The sequence below is a fragment of the Neospora caninum genome, chromosome XII, assembly GCF_000208865.1.
Source record: "Neospora caninum Liverpool complete genome, chromosome XII".
In the NCBI taxonomy this organism is placed as follows: Eukaryota; Apicomplexa; class Conoidasida; order Eucoccidiorida; family Sarcocystidae; genus Neospora; species Neospora caninum.
Genome location: NC_018398.1, coordinates 1,211,062 through 1,232,463, shown reverse-complemented (window position 1 = coordinate 1,232,463; position 21,402 = coordinate 1,211,062). Strand labels below are relative to the sequence as shown.

At 56.8% G+C, this 21,402-nt stretch overlaps 2 protein-coding genes across 2 annotated transcripts; both read left to right on the top strand.

Moving 5' to 3' along the window:
* Positions 1–1,166: 1,166 nt before the first annotated feature.
* Positions 1,167–13,814, top strand: NCLIV_061790 (conserved hypothetical protein; the record flags this gene model as incomplete). The annotated part of the gene is made up of 9 exons (XM_003885731.1): positions 1,167–1,896; positions 2,528–3,539; positions 3,883–3,939; positions 4,464–5,375; positions 5,714–6,223; positions 6,750–6,825; positions 7,767–7,949; positions 8,305–11,945; positions 12,485–13,814. The coding sequence occupies 9 exons, from the start codon at positions 1,167–1,169 to the stop codon at positions 13,812–13,814; spliced, it is 8,451 nt and encodes a 2,816-aa protein (XP_003885780.1).
* Positions 13,815–16,721: 2,907 nt separating this feature from the next.
* NCLIV_061780 (conserved hypothetical protein) lies at positions 16,722–20,462 on the top strand (the record flags this gene model as incomplete). Its single annotated transcript, XM_003885730.1, has 1 exon — positions 16,722–20,462. One exon carries the CDS (start codon positions 16,722–16,724, stop codon positions 20,460–20,462), a length of 3,741 nt encoding a protein of 1,246 aa, XP_003885779.1.
* Positions 20,463–21,402: the final 940 nt, after the last annotated feature.

The window sequence follows — 21,402 nt, the reverse complement described above, 5'->3', positions numbered from 1 at the left end:
TCCACGGCGACCGGGATTTTGGATTTCCCTGCCGTGTGAATCAAGCGGGCTGTCTTTGGGACCCGAGCCTGCGCAAGCAGATACTTCCGTTCTCCAGGACCGGAAAGCTTGCACTGTCGATCCGTTTTTCGCGCGGCCCCGTCGTTCCCGGCGCTCCTCCACTGGCCCTTTTCCATCTGCGACCTCTCTGTTTCCGCTTTTCGAGCGAAAATGGCGACCGCGAGGAAACTGGGGGGGGGCGGCAGCAGCTCCCCTGGCTGTTTCGCTGGCGCCGTTGAGTCTCTCGAAGCGCAGATTGGCGGCTTCGCGACAGGCACCGCCGCCTTTCGTGTCGGCGAGTTCCCTTCCCAGCGAAGACAGTGTCGAAGGCTGCCCCGCGTCACAGTCCCGTCTCGTCAAGGAGCATCTGGGACACGGAGTTGTTGGGCGATCGACCGACACCGACGGGGGGATCGGGAAGGCAAAGGGCCGAGAACTTCGCTCGAAAGAAATACGGAAAGGCAGAGACAGGATGCGAGACAACCGCGAGAGTCCAGAGGACCTGCCGCCCTACCTGCTTGACGCTGTCGCTCTTCCTCACCAACGTAGGGCATGCCTCCACAGGGAACAGCTAGAGACAGAAGTGGAAGAGCTCGTCACCCGGCAACCTGTTCATCTCAACTCTCAAGGATACCACCGCACACAGGGACTGAACCCGGAGAGAAAACGATATCTCCCGTCTCTTCAAGCGTCTGACCGCTTGCCTCTAAATCCTATCATCTTTTGCATCAAGAGGTCGTTGCTATATGCGACTCTCTCTGCGGAGTGTCATGACAGCTGATGCAGTGTGTTGGTTTCGCTCGTTGCGATGAGCCGACTGCGAAACTTTGACTCGTACCAGCGTGGCGCAGCCTTTTTTTGTCTCTGCAGACGTATCGTGATCGACTTTCGCCTCTCCGTTGACGTACGCACATACATCCTCATCTAAAATGGAAACAGATATTAGCTTTGAAAGGCGTGCTTGAGTGTTGATGCTGCTCCGCTTGGCTGAGCACTGCACGAACCGTTTTTGCTTCTTCTTCGTCTCTCTGCGAGTGTTCCCTGCCAAATGATTCGCTGATTCACAGGTTGTGCTTGCAATCTGTTTGCGTGTTTGTTTGCTGCCCACAGTCACGAAATTGCTGAAAATGCTTCGGCACCAACCCATTGACCGACCTCTGCCGTCGCGTCTCCTCTTCTCTCGCGTGCTCCCCTTGCTGGAGCTGTACAGACAGCTGAACCGGCAGGCGCCGCTTCCCCTCAACGACGAACCTGCGAGTGTCGGTGCATCTCCGGCTCAAACTGGACAACAAAAAAGGTCAGCGCATGCTTCTCTCGCAGCCTCGGCTGCGTCATGTGCTCTTCCGTCTTCCTGCGCGTATTCTCGGCTGGTCCATTCGTCTCAGTCTCACGAGCACGTAGAGGAGGCGGGAGTAGCGTCGCCGCACGAACGGCGTGAAGACGAAGAGAGACCGGAAGCGGTCACAGAGGCGAAGCACAAGGTTTCGCAGCATTCCCAGTGGCAAGGAGAGGACGGGGCTATGAAGGGAAATGCAGACGGAAAAAGGCTGTACGCAGGAAACGAGAAGATGCGGTGCCTGGCAGAAGACAAAAACGAAGACGCAACGAAGCCAGAGGAGACTAGAACAAGAAAAGGAGAGGAAGTGAGGCCCGCAAAGGACAGAGAGCAAGGAGAGAGGCCAGGCAAAGGATTGAAGGCGAGACGTGTTGGAAGAGGCGCAGAAGAACACGTGCGAGATCAACTCAGGAATCTCCGCAGTTTATGGCGTCGACTGGTTTGGCAGTTCATCCTCCAGAGACAGCAACTGACTGGCGGCGATCTGCACTTTCTCGCCAGCGCCCTCGCGAAATACAAACGTAAGAGCATGCACTGTTGTTTCGGTCACAGGGAGTTTCCGAGCAGCGGAGCAAAGTCGAAAAGACGCCGCGTTCTGGAGAACCACGGATATAGGCAGGCTGAGGACCTGCCACATCAAGTTTTGCTTCTCTACGTTTCTTCTCATTCGCCTGATTCTCGCTTCCGTAGCTTCTTCGAGCTACGCCGTCGTCGTTCCCCTCCCCCTCGTCGGAATACTTTTTCTGCTTTATTCCCCTTCTCGTCTTTTCTCGTTCTCCCGCATCATGCCTTCCTGGGTTTTGGGCCTCTGTTTCACCTTGCGTCTTTGCAACTTCTCTCGAATTCTCGCCTGTGTTTCGTTTCTTCCTTCCCCTCTCCCCAGTCTGCTCCGTCCTCTGCCTTTTCTTCGTCCTCGCTGCCGCCGTTTCCCTCCAGCTTGAGAATCTATCTTTTGCTCGGGCTTCGTCCTCCTCGAAATCCTCCGGCGCGTTTGGTCTGCTTCGCGCTTGTCTCGTTTCTCGCTTGTCTCCCCATCAACTTGTTTGTCTTTTTGCAGTCTCCTGCTTGCTTTCCGCACCGCGTGCTTGCTCGCTTCTACATCGCCAGCGCGGGTTCCCTCCCTGATTGTTTTCTGTCTCTTTTCCCCTTCAGATTACGATCCACTTCTTCTCGCTCTCCTGCTTCATCGAGCTGTGGAGTTAAGCGACTCCATGCCATTCCACGATCTTGCGGGCCTTGTTGGGTGCTGTGCACGTATTGGCCTTTTAACTGCCCCGCCTCCGGCGCACACCCCCGCGGAGTCTCTCTGTCCTTCTCTCTCTTCCTCTCTCTCTTCTCCTCCGTTGTCTCCTCCGTTGTCTCCTCCGTTGTCTCCTCTGGCTCTCTGTCCGCTGTCGTTGGGGTTTGACGCTTTCCTCTCTCGCCTTCTTGCGCCGGAGAGAGAAGCCACATCCGTTTTGGATTTGGAATCCGAGCTCCGAGGAGACGGAGCAGAAGTGCAGTCGGCGACTTGGCCTGCCGCCGGGGCGAGCCGACCCCTCGACGTGTCCCTTTTCTGCGGATCCATGATCGCTCGTGGCCCAGGAGAAGGACGAGCGGGAGAACCAAACCAAGGCGACGCTGACGAGAGAGATGTCGAGGGGGTTGGGCACCGATGTGCCCCGAGCGAGAACGTCGAGGCGGGCGCCGTCGATGTCTCTCAGGGAGAACAGGGAAGAATAAAGGCCTTTCACACCGGAGCGACAGACACCGCACAAGAGACAGAAGGCACAGACACGATACCCCGTGATCCGCCTCTTGCCGCCTCGAGCGAAGGACAAGACGCCTCTCGGCGTGCAGCGCTGTTTGTGGGAAGAACGGCACCGCCCGCGAAAATCAGAGAAAGAATGCCTTCTTTTTCAGCGCGCGAAAGCTTCAGTCGAAGCGGTCCTCTGGAAAGGCACGACAGCGATGCTTCCCTGCATTCCGGTGCGCAGCTTGCAGACCCGCGTGACGGTCCCGTCTTCCTCTGCTCTTCACGGACGGAGAGCAAGCAGGAAGTCTACGCTCGCGTGTACGCGCAACTCCAGACTCGCGCGAGAGATCTCCTGAAGCTCACAGCCGAGCGTCTTCCCTTCGAGTTGGTGCACGGCGCCGCCACTGGCCAGGACGTTGGCTTTGTGTGGTGAGGAGAGACGAAGAAGGTGAAGATTTCCAAATCTTTAGGAAGGACTGGAAAGAGCATCCCTGGCGCAGAGACCGGAGAAGAAAAAGCGGCGGAACGCGCCGGAGGTGAAGCGCCACAGGTGACGCCCCAGAGGGCCCGGAAAGCGCAGGGGAACTCTAGGGCAGCTGTTGTAGAGGGAAGCTAGAGACACAAAACGCGGGTGCCAAGACCACTCCCAAATCAAAACTGTCGTTCACTTGTTCACTTACGTGTATGGTTCGGGATGTACATACAGATGGAGTGAAAGAGGAAAACGCTTGCGAGTCGTGAATGCAGAGTGTGTCCGCGTGTGTGGATGCAGCGAAGGCCTCGCCGCCGCACGTCTCCACAACGACGACGTAGCCGAGATGATTCTCATGTAAGGCCGATCTGTGTGTTTTCGGGCAGCGTTGTGTCTCGAATCGGTTGGCGCCTCGATGCTTCTTGCTCCGCGGTCTCTCCCTCTCCTCGTCTCGTTTCCTCGCCTCACTGGTGCTCCACGCCCCCTTGTCTCCGCTTCAGTTCCCTCCGTTTCTCTTCCTGTTTTTTCTTGCCCTCCTGGCGGTGTCTTTCTCATTTCCCCCGCCTTTCTCACTCCTCTTTGTCTTCTGGGCCTCTTCTGTGTGGGTGACTGATCATCTTGTGTCTGCGGTTGGAGCACTGCGCTTTTCTTCTCGGGCACTGCGGCCACTGCCGGGGCTTTCCGCCGCCTCTCGCCTTCCCAGAGGCCTCACGCGCCCGGCTTCTTGTGGATTGGTGCACCATCGTGCCTCAAGGCAGCGAATAAACGCGCTGTGGCAAAGCAACAGGTCGTACCTAACTTTGGACCGAAGACGTCTCTTCGCAGTCACGCGTTTCGGGAGTGTCTGAGGTGCCTGTTCCGTTCCCTCTTTTTCCCCACAGGGCGGCCTTCCCCGACCTGCAGAAAGCCGACGCTCTTGCAGCTTCGCCGTTTTGGCGCTTTCTTGCGTCTTGCATGAGCCAGGCGACTCAAGGGCAGCTGGAGAGGCGAGGCGAGGCCGGCGCGGAGGAGCGTGGAGACCAGAAGGCGACGCCGATGAGAGAGGCAGAGGAAGAGAAAGAGGATGGAGCCAACGAGCAGGAGGTGGAACAGACCCTGACGCACACCGCAAAACGCTCTGGCGGTTGCGACACGCCGCCCTCAGCCCGCGGGAGAAGGAGACGGGGTGCACGCCGAAGTCTGGCCCAAGCCTCCATTGATTCGGGTGTCTCTTCGGAATTTCGTGCCTCTCCCTCTTCTTCGAGTTCTTTGCCGACTCCCTCGTCTTCGTCTCTCGCTCCTTCCGCGTGTTCTTCGCTCCTTCCTCCGGTCGTGCTCTCGCCGATGAATCTCGCCTCGGTCATCTCGTGGGTGGGAACCCTGGGGGGACAAGACAACCTGAGTTCCCGGAACGACAAACACAAAACAGTCATTGACGTTCCAGGCCATGCTGGGATGTCTGACCTCTCTTCTCGTCCCTATTCTCCCTTTCCTTCTTCTCCTTCATTCTCTTCTCCTTCTTCTCCTTCATTCTCTTCTCCTTCTTCTCCTTCATTCTCTTCTCCTTCTTCTCCTTTCTCTCCGTCTTCTTCTGTGTGTCCTTCGTCCACTTCTGCGTCGCCTGCTTCCTCTTCGTCCATTGCGTCTGCTCGTCCTCCGGGTGTCCAGGGAGGCAGTGTGTACAGGCGTGTCGATGTGTGGCAAGCGATGAGCCGGTCACTGCTGAAGAATGTTGCAGTTCTGGAGCCGTTCGCGATCGTCAAAGTTTGCGGCGCCTTCGAGGCTTCGCTCGTCAGGGACGTGCGATTGATGGGGTACGCCTGCAGGATAGAGACGCGTCTTTCATCTCGCGTTTGCTCCTCTCCTCCAGATTCCACGTGCTCTCGGCCCGGCGTCGTGGACCGGAGCAAATGTGCCTGACAGCGAACAAAGATACAACCATCCACATCATTCACACAATTATATATCTGCATACCTGCATATATATATATATGTTTGCATTTCTATAAATACACTAGCGTGCATACCTCGTCCTCAGTCTCCGTGTCTCATTTCCTAGAGATACCGTCACGTGCACATGTATAATCATATGTCTCTGGGTCTGCGTATCTCTCTGTCGCTGGCCCTGTCTCTATGTTTTTGCGTTTCCCAGGGTTCTTGCGCCTCGTCTCCTCCCGGAGATCGACGGCCTTCCTCTGTCTTCTCTAGCTTCTCTGCTCTCTTCGCTTTCCATGCTGGGCACGCCCCACCCGCCTCTTCTTTTGGGGGTTTGCCGCGCGATTTCCCGGCGCGTCTTTCTCGACATTCCCGCCTCTGTTCTTTCGCCTCCACCCGAAGATGCGGGACGAGCGCGGAACTGGCGCGTCAGACGGCAAGAAGTGCAGCCTTTCCTGAACGTACTCTGCCGCCTCCTCGGGGCCTTGCCGGATGCGAAGCAGGTGTACGTACAGGCGATCCAGCATGCGTCTGAGGCAGCGCACAAGGCAGAGCCGCACGGCGGCGCTTCTGCGGCTGATGGTTTTCCGGCTTCTGGCGACCAAGACACTCCCGCTGCGAGCATAAAAGGGACACAAAAACAAACGCGCGACATCGGACGGAAAGCAGCTGCTCAGGTTCTCTCGACTTTCTACCTTCTTCTCGGGCGCGCCGCAGTCTTCATCGAGTAAGACCACGCGCCTGCGGACTCACACACGTCGCCCCCAAAAAAGAGGGCCATAAAAGCTCAAACACAATCCGCGCTCTACCATTGTCATCTGTTTCCCCTGTCGATTGTTTCTGCATGTCGGAAACTTCTGGATATTCGTGGGGCTCAGGAAGAGCTCCATGCTAATATATATATATATATATATGTACGTTCATGATTTCATGCGTCCATATATACATGTCTATGTACATGTGGACGTGTTCAGTGGAAACGTACGTATCCAGAAGGATGTATGTATCTGTTGAGCCGACGAAGCGAAAGATGTCTGTCTCTCTCTCTGTATAGCTATAGACGTGAATAGGTAAATGTCAGCGTATATGTATCTCATTAGGGTTCTGGTTTCCCGACCTTTTCGGTTGGCATTGGAGAGAGCGGCGTGCTTTTGGTCAACTCCGTTTTCATGAGTGTCATTGAGCTCTTTTTCCCCTTTTTCCATTCTCTCTTTTTGCCGTTTTCTGGTCTTTCTTCTCTGTCATTTTTCTAGCGCATGCACTCCAGATGAGGTTCTTCTTGTTCTTCGAGCTCAACGCATGCAGCACCTGTACCACGCAGCGCTCATGGTAAGGCCCGCCATGCCAGGTCGACTTTTTCCTCTCTTTCGTTCAAGAATGCGGGTTCGCGTGTACGCATTCCTCGTGTACGCTGTCTGTACACTCATAGATCGATCAGCAGATCGCTAATAGACACATATATACATTTGTAGGTGAACTGGCGGGAAAATCGTTATAGATGGATATGTATATGGAGGCGGATACATGTCTGGGCGAACAGGTGGATATATAGATAGATACATAGTCAAAGGATAAGTAGAAGATGCACGCAGATCGATATATGTGCTTCGACAACATGTGCGTGATTCCACTCGCTTCTGGCTATATGTGTGCCGGTGCACTGCCTCGCGTTAGACTCTCCTGTTGAATGTCAGCGCTTGTGCTGTCGTCTGTTTGCGCAGAGACGCATTGGAGACTTTTTGGTTGTTCTTTCACAAGCGGGAAGGCCCCGATATGCCTGCGGAGAGAACAGGCTTGGAGAGAGAGCAGGAGGGCCGTGGGGCTCGGATCTGCTCTCTCTCGATGCTGGCAGACGCGACCTGTCTTTTCTCGGTTCTTGCAATGCGCCAGAAAATCCCCTTTCTCATCCGCCGCATTTCCCTGTTCTCCCGCGAACTGTCTCCCACAACGTCCCCACTCCTGACTCCTTTCCTTCGCTTCCCTCAGCTTCGTTTCCTGCGAGTCCGACGGCCTTCCATGATCGCCTCCCTCTCTCATCTTCCTCGGCTGCGCCTTCTCCGTTTTCTGCGTGCGCGATACCCGTTTCCGAGCATGGAAACGCGTCTCTCTCTCTCTGCTTTTCGTCTTCTCTGCTGTCCTCGGAGTCTCTGCCCGCCGCATCGCCACAGCGATCGTTTCGTGTGACAGACGAATCGCTGATTCTCTCCCTCACGCACCTCTACGTCCTTTGCCCTCCTCATTTGCACTTTTCTGCCTTTCCGTCGTCGCAGCTTTCTCGCCTTCTGAGAAACGAAGCGGCGCTCTTGTCACGCGCAAGGGGTGGGACGCAGAGCGCCGGCGAGTGGTTCAGTCCCAGTCGCTTCGACGCAGAGGACGGTCAAGGGCGACGCGAAGCTGAGGACGTCGAAGGGCAATGGCTGCATGTCACAAGGACTCAAGAAACTGTCTTTCGGGTAAGTGCTTCAGGTCCAACACGGCAAGGCAAAGCCACGTTCTGCATGCAGAGTCCGTCCTCTCCTCGACATCGCCCACCTGTCTCTCTGGCCTTTGGCTCTTGTTTTTTCTCGAACGCGTATGTGCTCGCCGCTTGGCATCCCCTTCCTCGCTCTTCTCCCGTTGTGCTCTTTCTGATTTCTGCTTCTTTCACTCTCTCGCTTCTCCGTTCCGCTGGCAGTGCGCGGGGCGGGGCGCGTGCCGTGCTTCCGATTTTCTCGCGGTTTTCGCCATTCCCGTGCACTGCTTTCTGGCCGCTTTTCTCTCTGCTCAAGAGAGACACGAATTCACGAATGCGGCGTGTTTTTTTCACAGGCAGTCCTCCAGCGCTATTTGACTCCGTCCCCTGCCGTCGCTCTACATCCGAGACACGGCCCCTCCCTGTCTCCTACATACCTCCAGGGCGACAACCAACTGTCTCCCCACCACTCTTCTCTTTCCTCTGCTCCTTCTTCTCCTCTTTCGTCTTCTCTTTCTTCTCCTCTTTCTTCTCCTCTTTCTTCTCCTCTTTCTTCTCCTCTTTCTTCTGCTCCTTCTTCTTCTCCTTCTTCCTCTCTTTCTTCTTCTCTGTCTTCTTCTCTGTCTTCTCTGTCTTCGTCGCAGTCGTGGATTTCCGATTCTGAGTCTCCGCGGATTCTTTTTCCTCCGGCGTCGGCATCCCGACCGGAGACACCGGTCGCTGTCCAAAATGCGAACCAGTCTTCTCGCTCTCCGACTCAGAGTGCCTCGCCCCTCCCCTTTCTTTTGCACCTGCTGATGCTCCCGCTTCCTCACCTTCGCCTTCTTCTCCAGTCTGCTGCACGTCTCCTCTCGCGCCTGGCCACCGTCGAGTGCCCCGCTGGCTCTCGGCTTATACCCGGAGAAGCAGGAGCAGAAGCGCGCGAGCAAGACGTCAAGCAAGAGGAAGGCGAGAAGAGGACAGCAGAGGAATCGAAAGGACGGCAAGGCGAAGCCGAAACGAAAGAAGGGCAAGCCAAAGGAGAGGAAGTCAAGGAAGCGGCGGATCTGGGGCGGGAAGCGGAGGGAGGACGGGGAGTGAAGTCTCTCGAAGGACGAGAAAAAGAAGATGGAACGGAAGGGAGAGGAGACAGAAGACACGAGAGGGAAGAAGCGGACTGTGTCGGCTTGAGGGCAGCTGAGAGCGCAGGTTTTCTCCGCTCCACACAGGAGGGCGAGATCGACGCGCGTGTGCTTTTCCAAGTTGCGCAGGTGAGGCTGGCCGTCGTTGCGGCGTCTTTGCTTCTCGCCTCTCTACCTCCAAGCGCCTGCAGGCCCCTGAGGGAGGCGACAGTCCACGACAACAAAGCGGAACGAGCCGCTGGAAAGCAACGAGAAGAAAGGCAAGGAGAAGAAGTTAGGCAACGAGAAGTTAGGCCAGGAGAAGAAGTTAGGCCAGGAGAAGAAGTTAGGCAACGAGAAGAAGTTAGGTCAGGAGAAGAAGTTAGGCAAGGATATGAAGGGAATCAACGAGGAGAGCAGTGGGGAGAGGGAGCACGGGGAGAAGGCGAGCAAGGAGAGAGGGAAGCCGAAAGGAGACACGGCGAGGAGGGAGGCCGGGACTGCAAGGCAAATGGTGCAGGCGATTCCCCTCGAACCGGCGCTTCTTTGCTGGAACAAGAGAAGACGCCGCAACCTCTCGCGCGCGGACGCGACGGAAGCGAGAGAGAAACGGCGGAAGGCAGGCGACCAGAAGCGACGGCCGGCCTCAAGATAAATGCAGAGAGAACAGACGCAAGCTCGGGGACGGAAGCCCACGCGCCGGGCGAGGTGACGGAGTTACTCCTCGCTCTTCTCGCTGTGTGCCAAGGCGGCTACCGACTGGGGGCGGATCTGGTGCGCGGCGTGCTCGAAGTCGTCTTGCGGAAGTGGGAAAGGGAGGAAGGAGACCTCGAGGCGCAGAGCCGGAGAGGCAAATCGGTGACAGAGACTGACGAGGCGCGGTTGCTGGCGTCTCCCATGTGTGGCGCTCCCTTTTCTTCGGCCCCGGAGTCCCCGACGACTCCGGCCGCCCGCGCGACTCCGGTTCCGGCCTCGACGCCTTCCGGTCCTTCGGCATCCTGCCTGTCGAGGCGAGGAGCGCCGGCTTGCGGGGAAGAGAACAACGCTTCGCACGAGGGCGCAAGGCGAGAAACCCGCTTCTCGGGAGAGATTTCAGGGACGCGCAGCGGCAGCCACCGAAGCGCAAATCGCGCGCTTTCGTTTGGGCCAGACGCGAGCTGTGGAGGGCCTTCGCGCCAGTTTGTCGGCTTTTTTGAAGGCGTGAATTCTTCCAGTCCCGCGAATGAAATTCTTTCTTCACCTGCCGATTCCTCTCTTCCTTCCTGTCCATTCTTCCCATCCTCCTCCGCTTTCTCGTCCTCTACGCTTTCTTCACCTGCTCTTTCTTCTTCGTCCTCCCCGCTTTCTTCCTCTTCGTCCTTTCCGTCCGCTGCGGCTTCAGGGTCTTCCCGGTCGCTCGCTCCCCTCGAAGGCTTCGCTGCGGAAGCGGCGTTGCTGCTGAGACTCCTCCGTCTCCACAGCGAAGCGCCGTTCTCCCTGCCCGTCGCCTCGCCATATCAGGCGATCTTCCAGTGTCTGTCCGCTGCTCTGGCGTTTCCACGCTCTCTGTCTTCGCGCCTCTCTCGCGGGGACGGCTTGGAGCACCTCGTCTTCGACGCGTGCCTGCGCCGTCTCCGACTCGAGGTTTCCCTAAATCGCGAAATGCAGAAGCCGGTTTCTCCCCCTCGCTCCGCCGCACCTCCTTCGCTTCTTCCCCAATGTGGTGATGCGTCTGCGGAGAAGGGAGACACCCTGCGAGGCTCTACGCCGGCTTTGACGCCCGACGCGAATGAGGACGGCCCATCTTTCTTCCCGCCAACTCGCTCTCTTCCGTGCGTTGCCCAGGAGGTCGTCCTTGCGCTGCTTCCGCATTTCTACGCCAGTGCGCCGGAGACGCCAATACGCTCGGGCTCGTCGCTTCCAGCTTCGCAGCCCCTGCCTTCCTTTGTCCTCTCCGGGTTCCGCCTTCTTCTTCTCTGTCTCCAGCTGTCTCTCCCTTCTCTAGCATCGTCTCCTCCGTCCAGAGCTCTCTGTCCCTCTGCCGCTCCTCGTCCTCCTGCTTTCCCGCCGTCTCCTGCGTCGTCTTCTTCTCTTACGTCTCCTTCTCCTTCGTTTTCTTCTCCTTCCCCTTCTTCGTCTCCTTCTACTTCTCCTCGCAGTCATCGGTCGTTCGTGTTTCTTCCCTCTCCGCTCCTCCATGCTCTTTTTCTCTCGGAAGTTTTCTTTTCGGACTCCCCGTTCTTCCGTTCCCTTTTACCTTCCACACTTCACGCGTGCATGCGGCAGTTGACGGACCAGGTGTATGGACAGCTTGCGGAGAGAGAAGGCGCCGAAACACGAGAGCCGGAAAGGTCTGCGAAGGAAGAAGGAGCGGGGGATGGAGCAAGCGTGGAGCGCCGGCAAGGCGAAGAAGAAGAGGGAAAGGAAACTCGGGCGAAACGAGCAAGGGCGAAGGAGACCAACGAGGGTGGGCTCCCCGCGGAGCGAGAAGACGAGAGTAACGCAGCCAAGGGAACAGGAGGCGTGATAGAACCTGAACTGGAAGAACAAAAGGCCGCGGGCAGGGGAGACGCGAATGGGAGGCCTCTGAAAGGAGAGGACTTTGAAGAGTCGTCAAGAATGACGTGGCTGTTTGTCGGAGAGGGACAGGACCGTGAATTCGAGAGCGAAGATTCGCTCTGTATGCGGAAACTCGCGGGCGAAGTCGAGGCGTGTTTAGCCGACCTCTTTTTCCGCTACAGACTCCGAGAACGAAGTGAACAAGGAAAGAAGAGACCCCAGCGCGACAAGGCGAGAAAGACTTCGACAGAGGTGTCCTTCCACAGCAGTCCGAAGCAAGACGCAGCTGGCGACTCTCCGGCGGGAGGCGACGACAGTGAATGTCGGCCGTCGCCTGGACTGGGCGATGCGTTTTCATGGTGAGGCCGTCTCCTTGTTTTCAAAATTGCGCGGCTCTGAGCCGCCAGGGAAGGCGTGGCAAAGCAGCGAGATCCGAATTCACGCCTGAAGGTTTTCCAGTCGCGAACCGCGGAGGAGCGATGGAGGAGCTTCCCCAGCTGCATTTTTCCAGAGCGTATAAGGGGGAGAGGCGGAGAGACAACGAGCTGACAGATCTATTGCATGCGTTTTTCGGGAACCGCTTGACACGCCCAAAGATCGCACTGTTTCTTGATTTTCTCGTAAAGTCGAGACGCGAGAAAGCTCTTCGAACGGAGATGATGCGAGCGGGCAGGGTTTGGCCTGTGCCTTTCAGCCTCGGTGGGGGGGGGGATCAGGGTTTAGGGGGAGAGAGGAAGAGAAGGAAGACGAAACGCCCCGTTCCGTGTTGGAGAAGAAGAGGACGGCAGAGGAACAAAAGCGAGGCACACGGGACAACTTTGGGTCCCTGAAAGATCCGTGCGGGTCCGTTATCTTTTTGCCTTTGCGGTGTGTTCTTGCTGTTCTGCGCTGTCTTCAGGCTGTATCCCTCACTCGTTTACCACGTTTCCGAGCCCGTTTCCGAGATGCCCGCCTTCGCTGCGTCCACCTTTCCGTCCCGTTCTGTTTCTCGCGGACGGGGACACGAAGCGCTCGAGCAGCCATCTCTTCCCGTCCGTTTTGCTCCTTCTTCTCTTCGCCACTTGCAGGCTGTCTTCCTGAGAAAAGAGGAAGAGAAACTCAAGACTTTGAGCGAAATGGAAAGAGCCACAGCGACCGCGAGGACGCGCGAGCTCCCGGACTTTTTGTCTTCCGCTCGGAGAGGCGGTTTCCGTTTTTTCAATCTCTCGACGACTCGAGGACGCGAGGAAGAAAACGAAAAGAAGGAAGAGACTGAAAAGGCGGAAGAGAATGGAAAGACGGTAAGGCAAGGAACTCAGGGAGAGAAAGAAACGAAGGGAGACAACGCGGCCCTGTGTGTGGAGTCTAACGAGACCAGCGGGGCGCCTGTAGGAAAAGACGCGAACGCGGTCGTCGGTGTGTGTGTTCGGTCCAGGGACAAAGGCGGAACCTTTCCTTGGAAGCGAGGAAAGAAAACAGAAGAAGTCTTGACGGGGCGCGGTCACGATCTGGAGTTGCGTGCATCGAGGTGGGAGCACGAGGGGGGACAGGCGAACGGGGAAGCGTTTCTGTTCAGCAGAGACGACGGGGAGTGGAGAAGGAAGGAAGAGGCGAAAGAGATGCGTTGGAGGGCGACACGAAGGGAGGCAGATCAGGGACATGAAGCGGGGAAAGGACGAGGAATGGAGACAGGAGGCGAGTGGACACGTGCCGCAGACGCGGACGAGGAGACACGAGAGGGGCGAGAGACACAGGAGGCTGTCTCCGAGGAAGGAATTCAGGATGCAACAACGATAGAATGGAACAGGCACCAGAAGAGCGAGGCGAAGCTGTCAGGGAAAAGACACGCGACAGGGGGGGTGAAAGACGGGCGGGAAAAAGAGCAAGAAACAGAGCGACGGAATGACGTTGGAGCGGAGACAGATGGGGACAAAGGCCACGCAGAACTGGGCGAGTCACACAGGGGAGATGAACGGCGCACGCCTGCATTCAGACGGCGCAGGAGGATACTGGGGAAGCAAAGCGACAGGCATGACGAAAACGAGAATGAGGCAGGAGAGACGGATGAGGGAGGGGAGAACGCGATTGAGACGAAGCCGAAAACGTTGTGGCAACGCGACGACGCGAGACCTTTTCAAAAGGAACGCGTAGGAAGGAGAAAACCGAAAGAAATTCCTGCCTACTGGCTTCCTTCTCTCAAACCCACAGAGGCAAACTGGGATCCTTTCTTCGACAACTTCAAAAAGTAGATCTCCCCGCTCGCTCCACACATGTATATACACATATATGCAAATATCCATGTGTATGACCACCTGTACTCATATATATATATATATATATATATATATTCGTACAGGGATTTGAAATGCCACTAAACATCTACGTTTGTTTCGTGGATAACCTCCCGAAATCGTTGCTCGGCAACGTGCGGTAAACCGAAAACCCTGGTGTCCACAGGCGGGACCTGAACAGACGCGTCTATCGATGTCGGCGGATATCACAATAGATATAAAAATCGGGAGTGGTAGATACAGATGGATCTCGATGGAAGCAGATACCAGAGCTTATCGATATAGATGGAGATTGGAGGGTATCGACAGTGAGAGGTGCCTGTGGATGTCGATGGACATACCACTAGTTGGATGCGGTGAGGCATGATACATTTTGCTTGTGGATGTCGATGGACATACCACTAGTTGGATGCGGTGAGGCATGATACATTTTGCCTGTGGATGTCGATGGACATACCTCTAGTTGGATGCGGTGAGGCATGATCCATTTAGAGATATGCACAGATAATTACATGGGAAGGCTCTACTCCGGCGCAAGGTGGTCAGTGAAAGGCGTTTTTCTTTTCTTGGGCGACGCACACTTCACCGATTTCCCAGGGCGTCCGATCTCTGCGGTTCGAACCGGAATCGCAACGACTCCTCTCAGCCCTCTCCGGGATCTCTGGAAGTCGTTCTTACGAGCATGCCATCTCAGAAGCTCATGTCCCTCCTCGTGAGATCGTCGTTCGCAGTTCTGCCTCAGAAATCTGTTCATTCGTTGAGAAGTGCAACAGTGGTCTAAGGCGTTCTCCTGCGGCGGTTGAGACGCCTCCTCCCGCTAATAGCAGCGATCCCCGTTTCGAGAGTTGCAATCGTGGTGTGTTGCTCGTCACCGGGTTTTTCCTAAGATGGTACGGCAAACTATTCGAGGGAACAAGTACTGACAGCGCTTGGCCCTTCTTTGTAGCGTTATTTAGTCTGCTAAAACGGTTCGATGCTGGCCTCGGGAATGTCGGCCGGCTCCTCGGTTGTCGGCAGGAGCTCCGAGAGAAGCCACAGTGTTGGAAAGTGTGCTTCCTACAGAAGGGCTTTTTGAGGGGAAATTTCTCTTCTGCGCAGGGTATCGCTTCTGGAAAGGGAAGACAATTCGGTGTCTAGCAGGACTTTCGGCGGCACCCTCAGCGGCTTCCCGCGCGATTTGGTGCACACGCTTGCCAGCGTTGTCGCGAACCAACAGGGGAACCGGTCGTTTTCCCAGTCGCAAAACGTCCTTTCGCAGGGGGTGTTCTCCCCTTTTCTGCAGGACTGGTCCGAGTTGGCGTTCTGTGAGGAAGAAGGAAGAAGGTTGAAAGCGGAGGAAACATTTGCCGAAAGGTCCCGCAAACTCCGGCCTGCCACTCTCCCGTCGCCAACTTTCCGTGTCTTGAAACCCCCAACAGCGGGCCACCGCACTGAGATTCTCGCCGCAGAAGAAAGGCCGGTGTGTTTTTTCGCTAAGAAAGAGAAATATCCTTCCAAGGACTTGCAACAATTCTCTTGATGGCCTCACAAGTCCAAAAATCGGTGCCGGAAAAGCCCGTTTTCTGGCCAAGGTGTTTTTGGTGTTCAGTGTGCACGCTGCGACAACCCACTACGCGGCGATCCGCGGTTTCTCCTTTTCTGACAACCGAGCTTGCAGTTTTTTTTTGTTTTGAGAAAAGCAAGTGTCCCGTTATAACGGCTGACTCTTACGAGTCCTACCAATCGTTACATTTGTCCGTTTTAGAGGCCGCCCGTTGTCGCCGTACCCAATACGCCGAGAAAAGTGGACCTGTAATGCTGGGACCACGCAAAAGGGCTTTCCTCACGTACACAACTTTCCCGCAAGTTAACTCCCACGATAAACTGGCCTTTCCCGAAGAGTTACGACAATGCAGTGCTTTTGTTATACACTCAAAGTAACCCCTCGGACCTCAGAAGATAGTCGTGTGTCGCGAGGTGGTCCAATTTCTCCACTTCTCCGCCTCTAGTGACGAGACCCCTCACGCAACTAACTGCATCATCGATCATATCTGCAGATAGTAGTAAATATTCCGTACATACAATCAACTAAACGCCCGAACTGCAGACACGAATGCGCATACACGCACCTTCACACTTACAGCTCTCGGCACAAGGTACGCACCTACGCAGGTTCGCGCATCCGTATATGGGCGGCTATTCAGCTGTCGCGTTCCCTGCATGGCTGAATATTTGGATAAGAGTAGACAGATACAGCGATACACATACATCTATGCGAGACTGTAGGTACGATTCAGTGCATCTGTCCACAGACAGACAAGCTCGTTTTGATGTGTTTTCTGCGATGGACAGACGCAGCCAGCGAATCGACGTCGTTTGTGTTCTTCCGCCTCTCCGCTCGCATTCGTTTCTCGAGCGCGTGGTCGAGCTGTATATCCCGAGGCGACAGCTCCTTCAAAGAGGATATGTCGGTCAGAAGCAAGCAGTTACCGTCCCATAAAGGAGAAATAAGAACGAGGAGGGACTGCGTCGCCCTCCAAACCCACAGGAAAAGCTGGTTTTCTTGGGTGTTTCGTGTCCTACGCTGTCATCCCTTCCTCATCACTATAGGACGGCGACGTCTCAATAGCAGACTCCCACCTGTGTGATTTTTCCAGTCGCTTCCACCTCTCTGTTGAGTCTCTCACTCCCTCTTCGTGCATGCCAATGTCCACCTGTGCCTTTCTCCGTTCTCGCGTTTTCTCCTCGTTGATCTTCCTCTGTTTCATTCAACTCTTCTGTCCCCTGTTCTCTCCTAGACCGTCTAGTATCCACTTCCTCGCCGCTGCCTCTCTGTGACCTGTGCCTCCTGTCCTGCGTACCCCTTTTCTTTGCGCGTTTAAAACAATGGAGACAGAAGAACGCGCTTTCCGACTGCGGGCATGCGCCCGTCCACCAGGGGCCGTCGGGCCCGAACTCTCCTCTTCCGGCAGTGAGAGGCCAGAGCCAGGAGAGGTCACGTGGGAACACACTCCTTCACGCCACAGTCGGTCTGCTTGTGTCTCCCCCTCCGATTCGCCGGCCTACTCTCAGCGCTCGCTGCCTGACTTCCGCCCTGTGGCCTCGACTTCGTCGCCATCTCCCATGCGCCTTGCCAGCTGCACAGCAGCGTTTGCGACGCATACACCCCACACGGTGCTTCTCATCTCCTCTCCGTCGTATCGCTGCGGCGATTCAACGGCAACGCTGGCCTCTTCCTCAAGACGCGCCTCGTCCTTTTCTGCATCGTCTCCAGGATGTACACCTTCTGCCCCGCCTTCTCGGCGAGCGAGGAGCCCAAGGGGTGGTTCTGTTTTTTCCGGGCACGCCACTCCGCCTGCGCTTCTACTCACTTGCTGCGGCTCTTCGATCTTAATCTCTCCGGTTGGGATAGAACACGGATGCGCCGCTCCTTCGTTTTCGTCTTCGCGCACTGGGAGTGGCCATAGGTGGAGCGAAGGAGGGAGACGTTCGCTCCTGGAGGCTTTCTCGCCTGGTTGTTTGACTCCTTCCTCGTTTGCTCCAAACCCCCAGATGACTGCTTCTAACTCTCCTGCGATGACTTCGTTCTCTCTCCCGCGCGTGTACACTGTCCATACAGCTCTTGTGACAACGCTTTCGTTTTCTGCTTCCCTCAACCTCGTCTGTTCTACGCAGCGACCTACACCTCACTTGCCCCACTTCGCCTCCCTCTGGTGTCCATACACCGTACAAGAAAGGGCGCGACTGCCGCTGCATTTTGCAGGTCGCGCTGATGTGGTGAGTGCGGCGTTTCTTCCCGACCCACAGGGTCTGCTTCTTCTGGTGAAAGACGGAAAGTACTCGATTTTCGGGTACATGAATTTGCGGGCAAAGCTCTCGCGAAACGCCTCAGTGTTCACCATCCCTCACACGTCCCCGCGATCTACTCGCCGGCGCTTCTCGTCGCCTTGCTGCTCCTCCCAGCCCTGTTCCCTAGCGTTCACCGCTGAACGGTTCCCTGCGTCGCCACGCCCGGGAGTTCCCCTGTTCTCTCCAGATTTCATTGTCGACTGCGGAAGACAGCCGGTTCTCGGCCTCGCCATCGAGCCGCCGTTGTGTTCTTCCAGGCCTTCTTCTCGGTTTCTCCCCTCTTATTCTGCTCTCCGCTTCGCGTCCTTCGGCCGCGGACACTTGAGGCTCTGGTCGCTGATGCCAAAGACGAAAGGCGAGAACAAAGCAAGCCTGCATGCATCCGCGAGAGGCAGCACCTCCCGACGAAACCGAGAAACTGACGAAGAGGAATACCCACCCCCTTCTTTCCGCAGCTGCTGTTTTGGGCCTGGATTCCTCTCGCGTGAATCGTGTGCATCGCTGACTTCACGAGGCGTATGTACACCCAGCGGAAGCCAGTCGCTGGCCTCGTCCGACCCACCTCCGTTTGCTTCCAACCAGGGCTCGAGAGGCTTTTCTGCTCAACAACGCAGCTCGCTCCAAAGCCCTCCAGCTTCGTCTGGCGCCTCTTTCCTATTTCCAGTTTTTCCATCCTCATGTCTGCGAAACCCCTCGCAAGTGCCGCTAGTCACAGCGGTGGCGTTCCTCACCGAGTCCCGCGAGCTCCTCGCCGGCACCGCAGACGGTTTCGTCTTCATCTTCCGCGGTTTGACAGCAGTTCGCGCGCTCTCTGTTTCTTCGCCTTCTTCGCTATCGGCCGTCTGTCTCCTTCTTCCTTTTCGAAAGTCTCTTCTTCTCGTCGCAACAAAAAATGGCTCGCTGACGCTCCTGAGGACGACGGGGCAGCCCTCCGGCCGACTCGCCGTGGCGGCGGGTTCCACATGCGGTACAACTCGCGTGCTGAGCGCTCGGAAACTGAAATCTTCTTCGCAGAAACCAGAAACGCTCAGTGGAAGGGGAAATGCTCATTTGCTGGATTCCCTGCGGGCGACGGCGCCGGCATCGAGACACCCGACTCCACGACGAAACGGCGCAGTGGCGGAACGCGAGAGACATTTGGGGTTGTCTTTGGTGTCGGGAGAGAGGAACGGCCATGCGACGCTAGCGAATGTGCGCGAGCTACACCGGGGAAGAATCCCGCGTGAGGCCTCCCGCACTTCTGCTTCAGCGCAGCTGGGCAGACGCCGTTCTGCTTGCCCGAAGGTGACCGGAAGAGACTTCCTTGGAGAAAGGGAGCGAAATCGGAAGCCACTGGCTTCTGTCGGCCAGAGAAGCATAAATGCCCGACGCGTCTGCCGGGCTCCGTTTGCAGAGCGCGTCCTGGATCGACCTGTACGTACACCGCGAAGCAGCTACAGAGCTGCTTACTCGCGCCCCAAGGGAACTGGAAGTCGCACAGCTCTCGGGATTCTTCCGGGAAGAAGAAAGCGGTCCCTTTCACTGAACGTTATGGAAAGAACGGGCTCGAGGGGAAGACAAAGTGAACCTGGAGAACGCACAAAAGTGGAGCAGGGAAGCTCGCTGCACCACGGCCAAAACACTTCGCCGGCCTACTCGCCCTCGCAAACACGGTATGCGTCGTCGCATGACGAGGACTCATCTCGTTTCTCGTTTTCTGAGTCGCGTCCTGCTTCCTGTCGCTCTTCTGCTTGCCAGCGCGAGGAGAGAAAACGGTGGAAAGAAGCCTCTCACGACGGCCTTCGTGCCGGAGAGCCCTGTCCTGTGGAGGATCATCCCGGCGTTTCCGAGCGTCCATTCTGCGCAGCGCAGCGTGCAAATCAGGGAGAGCGACGAGTCGAGAGCGGGGCCAAAACGCCCTTTTCAGAGAGAGTGCTTCACGTTCGCGACATCCTTCACTTCCATGCTTGTCGCAACTTGGCTTTTCTTCCGCCTCAACCCCATCAGCAAACCCTCGCTGCATCGCCCTCCCAGTCACTGCCCCCCTCCTTTTCCTCGCCTTCTTCCCTCGCTCTTCCCTCCCCTTCGGCATTTGCGCCTTCCTCTTCGCTGCCTCGCGCATCTCCATGGTTCCCCTCACAGCTGACCTCCCTCGCGGGCTGGTTCGTCCCCGACGGCGGCGTCTCGTCCCGCGGGGCTTTGTCTGAGCCTTCTCTGCTCCTCGTGACCGACAGCCACATCCTCCTCGTGCGGCTGTCTCCCCTCCTGGCTTCTTCGTCTCTGCTGCTCGCGCAGAAGCCGTGGGGCCGCGTAGAAGCCTCCACCTCGGCGTCAGTGTCTGCTGCACTGCCGCTGTCTCTTTACATGGAGGAGGCAGAAAGCGGGGACGTGGCAGATCGCGAGGGCCAGGCAGCTCGCCAGGGCGAGCGGGGAGCGGCGAGAAACAGCACACGCGCGGAGAGAAGCTGGCCGTTCGAGGCCGACTTCGAGGCGGCACGAAAGGGAGCGCGGGAGGGCGGGAAGTGGGGAGATGGATTCACAGGAGGGGCAGGAAGAAGACGCGACGGAAGCTTAGAACGAACACTGAGTAGAGAGCGAAGAACTCGAATTCGCTTTATCAAACAAAGAGAAGAAATCGCAAGCAGATCGGGAAGCATCCTCGTCACGGGGGGCAGATGCCCCGTGGGAGGAGCTCTGCATCTCTGGCATGTCGCCGGAGAAAGCCACAACCTCCAGTCGATCGGTGAGGAAACGGACGCGTTTCGAGCTGAGCGAAAGCACCAGTCGACCTCCAGCTAGCCGCCCAAACACTGTGTCCCCTGACGATGCAGCGCCTTACCTTGTCCGCCTCGATGCTCCACCACATGTGCATGCTCACGTTCCGTGGCGCATGTTTCCTTCTTTTTCTGTAGGTCTTCCCGTCTTTTTCAAGTCAGCCGTTACCGCTATAGCGCTTTCTTCGCCTCTTCTCGTTGACCCTGAAGGCGCGTCTCCCCTGCCTCTTCTCTCAGCGTTTGCTCTTTCCTCGGCTTCTCCCTCTCACCGTCTTCCTCCTCGGTCCTCCGTCTCCCTCTCGTCTCCTCCCTCGCTCTCGCTGTCTGCCGCACTTCTCGCAGTCGGCTGTGAAGACGGCTCTGTGTGGGTGTTTCTCCTTCTTTCCTCGCCCTCGCTCGCTGTGCGCCTCTGCCTCGTCTCGCCGCCTTTCCGATCTCTGCAGAAAGCCCCCTCAGAAGTCACCGCCCTCGCGTTTCGCCAGCGAGCGGCGTGTCCTTGGCTAGCTGTCGCTTACCACGGCCCAGGCGCCGTGCAGTGTTTGGAGCTGACTGAGGCCTCGTCTTCGCCTTGTTTCGACACAGTTTCTTCCGAGATCCGAGGAGCGAGCGATCGCCATTCCCTGAGAAACCTGGACGCCTTTTTCCCCACGCCGGCCAGCTGTCCGCGTACACCTCAGCGACGGGACGCTCTGCTGGCGAGGAGAAGCAAGAGAACCGACGCTGCCTTTGAAGCGGATCTCTGCTTGTCAGACGCGTGCGGACCTTCGCGGCGGTGTCAAGGGAGCAACGAACCTTGGGAAACAGACGGATCCAGCGAAGGTTCGACGCACGCTCTGTGGACACGGCGAGGCGAACAGAGCGAAGATGAAAACACACAAGATGTCGAACAACTGCAAGCACCTCAGCTCCATCCCCAGTTGTCTGGACAGTGTTTTGTCACTCCCTTTTCGCAAGGCGAAGGAGGC